Below are 7,500 nucleotides of genomic sequence, written 5' to 3' on the forward strand. Positions count from 1 at the left end.
GCGATTTCTGAGGAGTGTAAGACAGTATAAAGTGTGTATATAAAGTAGATGTACTAGTCTGACACTGATATGACAACATTTTTTTCTGAATTTACAGGACAATTGCCCCAACCTTCCAAACTCAGGACAGGAGGACTATGACAAGGACGGCATTGGTGATGCTTGTGATGACGATGACGATGATGATGGCATTCCCGACGACAGGGTACATAGAACTTGTCTTGTCCCTCAAATTTGTTCTTATTCTGCTGTCTTTTCAATAACTTGCTCAGGGATGACTAGGGTTAGTTGTTAGGCACATGTTAGAACACGAGAGAGGATGTGGGCAAGTGTGTGTGTGTGTGTGTGTGTGTGTGTGTGTGTGTGTGTGTGTGTGTGTGTGTGTGTGTGTGTGTGTGTGTGTGTGTGTGTGTGTGTGTGTGTGTGTGTGTGTGTGTGTGTGTCTGTGTGTCTGTGTGTGTGTATCTGTGTGTGCGTGTGCGTGTGCGTGTGCGTGTGTGTGTGCGTGTGCGTGTGTGTGTGTGTGCGTGCGTGTGTGTGTGTGTGCGTGTGCATGTGCGTATACGCATGCGTGTGCGTGCGTATCCGTACGTCTGTGTGAATGTAATGCTGTGCTGTAGCGAAAGCACAGTGCCCCCAGTGTGATTGTACATTCATCATTCATCCGTTTGAAATGAGAAGGCAGGGCGAGGGCCAGAGAGGGCGAGCCGAAAGCAAACGCGGCCTCCCCTCAAAGCCAAACCTCAAATTCCAGCACTGAGGTACCACTCTCAATGAGCCCCACTGTTGCAGCCTTAATCCACCGCCTCGGATTCAGGACCAATCTTAAAACTAAAAGAGCCTTTCAGACCCACATTCCTGTTACACAGCCCACCCCTATACACACACACACACACACACACACACACACACACACACACACACACACACACACACACACACACACACACACACACACACACACACACACACACACACACACACACACACACACACACACGGGCCTATGCACACACATTAGTCAAACACACATATACACCACACACACACACATGCATGCACACACATACACACATGCACACACACACACACACACACACATACATCGAGAAAGCCATACATACACGCCCTGCATGCCCGCAGCGAAATTACAAGCCAAACATCCAAAAATGTCTTCTCGCCTCGTTTGATGTATCTTTATTTTTACACCTGGTGCCGGGTTTACCTTTGGAGCCATTTACCTTCAGGCTACTAAAAAGACTAAATGCTCTCTGTCTCCTCTCCTCTCCTCTCCTCTCCTCTCCTCTCCTCTCCTCTCCTCTCCTGTCCTCTCCTGTCCTCTCCTCTCCTCTCCTCTCCTCTCCTCTCCTCTCCTCTCCTCTCCTCTCCTCTCCTCTCTTCTCTTCTCTTCTCCTCTCCTCTCCTCTCCTCCAAAAACAGGATAATTGCCCGTTCATCTTCAACCCCAGGCAGTATGACTATGACCGTGATGATGTGGGCGACCGCTGTGATAACTGCCCCTACAACAGCAACCCCGACCAGACCGATACGGACAACAACGGAGAAGGAGACGCCTGCGCTGTGGATATCGATGGGGACGGTGAGAACTTCTAAAATACAAGCCAACATCAAATACCTGCAAGCCAACACATATGAATAAACGAGAGAAACAGAGAGAGAGAGAGAGAGAGAGAGAAGCAGGCAGGCAGGAAAACACACATAGAGAGACAGACAGACTTGCTTACAGTATACTTACCAAGGTAGTTGGTTAAATGTCAATAGATTTGTGTTACGTGTAAGACACGGCCCCTGGTATAAATCAGCTGTTGGCAGCTGAATGGCAATGACCAAGTCGTGATGTATAAAGGCCCTCGGCACTTTCACAGTGGTGTAGTACTATGATATTTAAGTTTTTTCGGTTCCTATGAAAACGTTCCAGGGGCTACGACATTGTCAGCATTACAGCAATCAATACCATAGCCTTAAATATACCACTAAAGTCTGTTATAGAGCTTCCGTTTTTTGCAGCGGTTGGCAAGTTCTCATCTTTACTCTGGATTATGTCTTTCAGGCATTCTGAACGAGAAGGACAACTGCCCCTACGTCTACAATGTTGACCAGCGTGACACAGATCTGGACGGAGTTGGAGACCAGTGTGACAACTGCCCTCTGGAGCATAATCCTGACCAGGTGTGTGTGTGTGTGTATGCGTGTGTGTGTGTGAGAGTGTGTGTGTGTGCATGCGTGTGTGTGTGGTGCAAAGAATGTGAATGCTTGCTTGCGCAGGTGTGGGTGTGAGACATAGCACAGGTGTTAGTGGTGAACAAGAGGCCTTGTAGATCCACCTGTAGGCACTCTCTCAAACTTGAGCCTGTTCTTGAACAAAGAGAGGGAAAGAGAGAGAGAGAGAGAGAGAGAGAGAGAGAGAGAGAGAGAGAGAGAGAGAGAGAGAGAGAGAGAGAGAGAGAGAGAGAGAGAGAGAGAGAGAGAGAGAGAGAGAGAGAAGGGAGAGCCTAAAGCCAGAGATTTTGGATAAGATTTAAACCACCATAGAAAGAGAAGGATGGAAAGAGAGAAAAAGAACAAAAAACCCTTCACCTCAGGGGCACCACCAGAGAATGGAGAGGCGAGAGGAAAGAAAAAAGTAAGAGGAGGGCTAGGACTTTTCATCGGGGCACTGGTGCGATCAGTAAAGCCCCTGGGGATTGCAGACGGGTGAGAGGAGGAGAAGGAGGAGGAGGAGGCGAAGGAGGAGCAGGAGGAGGAGGAGGAGGAGGAGGAGGAGGAGGAGGAGGAGGGTGGGTAGTGGAGGATGGTGATGGTGGTGGGGTGTTTGAGAGCCTCCTCCTTGTTAATAGGAATCAGGACTGAGAGTGAGATGGGGGGGGGCATTGCCTGTGTGTGTGTGTGTGTGTGTGTGTGTGTGTGTGTGTGTGTGTGTGTGTGTGTGTGTGTGTGTGTGTGTGTGTGTGTGTGTGTGTGTGTGTGTGTGTGTGTGTGTGTGCGTGCGTGTGTGTGTGTGTGTACTGTATGTGTGTTTACTGTATGTGTGTGTGTGTATTGGGGGATGTTTGGGTGCGAGGGAGGCTGTTCAGAGGGTTTATTAATAAGAATCGGGGCTTGAGACTAAGACAGGACAGGGGTGGGGGACGGGTGGCTTGGTGTGTGGGGCGTGGGGGGTGGGTCTGAGGGCTCGTACACGCTCCAGCCATCCACACACACACTCAGGCACACAATCCCCTTTCCCCTGCCGTTCGGATCGCACCTGTGCCATGGTTAACTGAGGAGCAGGAATGCATGCTCGGGGAACAACAGGAACCGTTGAAGCTTACGAGGGGTGGGGACTGGGGAGGTGTGTGTGGGTGTGCGTGTGTGGGCGTGTGTGTGTGTGTGCGAGTGTGTGCGTGCTTGCATGTGTGCGTGTGTGTGTGTGTGTGTGTGTGTGTGTGTGTGTGTGTGTGTGTGTGTGTGTGTGTGTGTGCGTGTGTGTGTGTGTGTGTTCTTGTGTGTTCTTGTGTGTATGGGGGTGTTGGTGGGAATGGGGGCATGTGGTGTTGGGTGCAGGGTACAAGGAGTGTGGGGTGTGTGTGGAGGGGTTGGAGAGTGTGTGTGGGGCTTGCTGGCGTAGGGAAGGTGGATTTTGTTCGGTCTCTATGGCCCCAGTGAAAAGATGCGTTATATCTCTGCCAAAAGTTGCGGGGTAGGGTGGGGTGGGTTGTTGTGGGTGGTTGGTTGTTACACGGTGTCTCTACCTTGAGGGGAATGCCTTAGTGAATGCCTGCCTGGTGTTATGAGCATCTGGGGTTGAAGTGTGTGTGGGGGGGAGAGGAGCCGGGTGGGTGTACCGTGTAGGTAGATGCCTGCGCACATGCTGTTTTGAAGTGTACGGCTGTAAAATTGCTTTGTCAAAGGATCAGGCAAATTGGCTGTGGCAGGCCTGGAGGGCGACTTTTTTTATGTGTTTTTGTGCCTGGTGAGGCGTGTGTCTGTCTGACATGAAAGAGGAACGAGGCGAGATGAGATGAGGCAGTAACACGAACACGAAGATGATGATGATGATGATGATGATGATGATGATGATCAGATGAGTAGTACTTGTCTGAACAGTCTGAACAGGAGAGATGGGATGTGGCCGGACAGAATTAATTATGATATGAATGAGGAGAGATAAAAAAAACTCTTGACTTGACTTGTGGCTCAAACGGCAAAGACGCCGTAGTGTTACCCCAGGGGCCCGGGTAAGATTCTGGCCCGTGGTCATTTCCCGATCCTCCCCCATATCTCTCTCTCTCCCCCATCCATTTCCATTTCCAGTCCTCGCCCCACTATCCTATCAAATAACAAAGGTTCAAAATACACTTAAAAACGACTTAAAAAATACATACTGGGCTTGAAACTAAAAAGTAACAAAATGTGCCTTATGCATTGAGACAGGAGCAGATGAATGTACGCTAGAGAATAAACGAGAGAAGGAGAAAAGTCGTTAAATGCTGTACTCTTTGCTGATCCAATAGGTTGATACTGATTCCGACAATGTTGGAGACAAGTGTGACAGCAACCAGGACATTGACGAGGACGGTCACCAGAACAACCTGGACAACTGCCCCTACGTAGCCAACGCCAACCAGGCCGACCACGACAAGGACGGCAAGGGCGACGCCTGCGACCACGATGACGACAACGACGGCATTCCCGATGACAAAGACAACTGCAGGCTAGCGTTCAATCCGGATCAACTGGACTCTGACGGTAAGCATGAATCAACATAATAACCTATTCCATGGAATTCTACAGACTGACATTTTACCTGAGGGCTGGTGTTGTCCGAGCATGCCAAACTTGATAGCCTTTTTTAGCTTAAAAAATAATGATCGCAATGACAAAGTCTTAATATGTTACTTGAGGGTCTCTCTAATATCATATCCATATTGTTATTATGTAGTTGAGTGTTTTCATCAATCTCATGTGCACAAAGAGGCTGTATCAAAAATGTATAATTTACTCTTTTTATGTTCATTGCATTAGGTGATGGCCGTGGAGATGCCTGCAAGGACGACTTTGATCAGGACAACGTTCCCGACATCTACGACGTCTGCCCTGAGAACTTCGACATCAGCGAGACAGACTTCCGCAAGTTCCAGATGGTTCCACTGGACCCCAAGGGCACCTCCCAGATCGATCCCAACTGGGTGGTCCGCCACCAGGGCAAGGAGCTGGTGCAGACCGTCAACTGCGACCCTGGCATTGCCGTCGGTGAGTAGTGCTGCCATCTTGAATATGGTTGTACTGAAAGTAAATATCTAAATATCTAAAGTACATATCTAAAACTTTTATCATAGATATTTCATTCAAACCATAAGCATTTTAATTGAATTTCATCTACCTCATTAGGTAGGTACAGTGGAGTAACTGATGTATAAACTATGTAAGATTCATGTACTAGTTTTGTATTTACATCAGAATAGATTATTTGTACTTACTGTATGAATACTTCTACTTTATATACCTCTGATTTTAGGGGTCTAGTGAGCTTGACATTTAACGGTGTAAAACTCCTTGTGCTCTTGACACTTCATTCTAAACCCTTTTGACCCTCTTTTGATCCTACAAAGGCTTCGATGAGTTCAACGCGGTAGACTTCAGCGGCACGTTCTTCATCAACACGGAGCGGGATGACGACTATGCCGGCTTCGTGTTCGGCTACCAGTCCAGCTCGCGCTTCTACGTGGTGATGTGGAAGCAGATCACGCAGACCTACTGGTCCAACAAGCCCACCAAGGCCCAGGGCTACTCCGGCCTGTCCATCAAGGTGGTGAACTCCACCACGGGCCCTGGCGAGCACCTGAGGAATGCACTCTGGCACACGGGAGACACGCCAGGACAGGTAAGCCGAGCTCATCCAATTGCCTTTCGGGGCTGTCCAACCTGTCCACATCTCCGCTGCTCTTCTCCTATTTTCTCCTTCGTCTATCTTGTCTCGTCTGCTCTTCTCTCCTTTCCTATCCATCTCCACCCACCACCGCTCATCCTCCGCCCTTTCTTTTTCTCCTTTCCTATATGCCTCCTCTGCTCTTCTCTCCTTTCTCACCCCTTGCTCTTTTTTCCCTCGTGTGTTGTCTCTGTCTCCATCTCCTCTCCTGTCCGTTCTCCCCCCTGCCTTATCGCTTTTTGGCCTTAATGAGAGCGGAACGGAGAACAAACGGAGCTTTGCTAACCCATGTGTCTTGTCTCTCTCTTGTCTCTCTTGGCAATGTCCAGGTGCGCACCCTGTGGCACGACCCTAAGAATGTGGGCTGGAAGGACTTCACTGCCTACAGATGGCACCTGACACACCGGCCGCGGACAGGCCACATCAGGTACGCTACAGCAGGCCAAGCACTACACCACCAAGGGCCAGAGGCCAGAGATCATATCCTCTTTATTTTCAGCATGTGTGCATGCGTGTGTGTGTGTCTGAGTCTTTGTGCATAGTCTGAGTGTGTGCTTGGGTCTAGGATATTTCACCGACATGGCTGGTGTATTTGAATGGGCTGAGGTGTAACACCTGTGTTGTCTTTGTGTTTGTGTTTCAGGGTGGTGATGTATGAGGGCAAGAAGATCATGGCTGATTCGGGAAGGATCTATGATAAGACCTATGCTGGCGGGAGACTAGGTCTCTTTGTCTTCTCACAAGAGATGGTGTACTTCTCTGACCTCAAGTACGAATGTAGAGGTAAGCAGTGATCTTGTTTTTGGATTTTACATCTTTCCTTCCTTTTAGCTCTCCATCACACTTGTGATTGTTGTGTTGCAAAAACATGACATCCCAATTAATTTGTATTTGTGTGTTTGTTTTTTTCTCCTCCAGATTTGTAACTGCTCAGACAGGGAGCTGTTTGAGGAACGCACCTTCCTGTATAAACATGATCATGTACTCCAAGCAAAGTCCAGGGACAAGATTTTTTTCTCGCCTTTTTTATTTTTTAAACATTTTTTTTTTTGCTACTCGTAATTCTGCGGCACGCACATTGGTGGAGAGAGTCTGGTGACAGCGGGAGCATGGCTGGTGTCAATGTTAATGTACAGTACAAGAACTGAGGACAGGGGTGTGGTCATGTTGATTTGACTGAACGCCAGCTCTGAGCCAGGACTCCTCCATTGAAAGCAGGTAGAGCAGAAACAACAAAAGACACCTCCCTCCCTCCAACTGCCATGTCGAGCCCTACGCCCCCCCTTGCTTTGCTTGATTGGGAGATCCATCCCTCTCTTTCCGTATTTTCTAAAAGACCTTGTTTGGCTCTGTGGGGGAAGAAATCCCTGCAGACAACTATGCACTTCTGAACCCCTTTACATCTCCATCTGTCTGTCTCTCGACTTGCTCTGTACTTACTCTTTCCCTTTGGATGGATGGATGGATGGATGGATGGATGGATGCATGGATGGTTGGATGGATGGATGGATAAATGGAAGGATAAATGGATGTTACAAAATAATAGTGTGACCAAATTGTTAAGTTAAGTC

General features: G+C 48.6%; 1 protein-coding gene across 1 annotated transcript in view; it reads left to right on the forward strand.

Moving 5' to 3' along the window:
* thbs1b (thrombospondin 1b) overlaps nucleotides 1-7,500 on the forward strand; it is a 21,869-nt gene that overhangs the window by 12,269 nt on the left and 2,100 nt on the right. The window contains exons 15-23 of the mRNA XM_063222801.1: nucleotides 98-205; nucleotides 1,441-1,600; nucleotides 2,072-2,190; nucleotides 4,515-4,749; nucleotides 5,026-5,253; nucleotides 5,613-5,884; nucleotides 6,259-6,356; nucleotides 6,573-6,712; nucleotides 6,848-7,500. The exon at nucleotides 6,848-7,500 is cut by the window's right edge and continues 2,100 nt beyond it. Of these exons, the coding sequence (XP_063078871.1) occupies nucleotides 98-205; nucleotides 1,441-1,600; nucleotides 2,072-2,190; nucleotides 4,515-4,749; nucleotides 5,026-5,253; nucleotides 5,613-5,884; nucleotides 6,259-6,356; nucleotides 6,573-6,712; nucleotides 6,848-6,855 (1,368 nt within the window). The 3' untranslated portion in view covers nucleotides 6,856-7,500. The remainder of the gene's footprint in view (nucleotides 1-97; nucleotides 206-1,440; nucleotides 1,601-2,071; nucleotides 2,191-4,514; nucleotides 4,750-5,025; nucleotides 5,254-5,612; nucleotides 5,885-6,258; nucleotides 6,357-6,572; nucleotides 6,713-6,847) is intronic.

The sequence above is a fragment of the Engraulis encrasicolus genome, chromosome 18, assembly GCF_034702125.1.
Source record: "Engraulis encrasicolus isolate BLACKSEA-1 chromosome 18, IST_EnEncr_1.0, whole genome shotgun sequence".
NCBI lineage: Eukaryota > Metazoa > Chordata > Actinopteri > Clupeiformes > Engraulidae > Engraulis > Engraulis encrasicolus.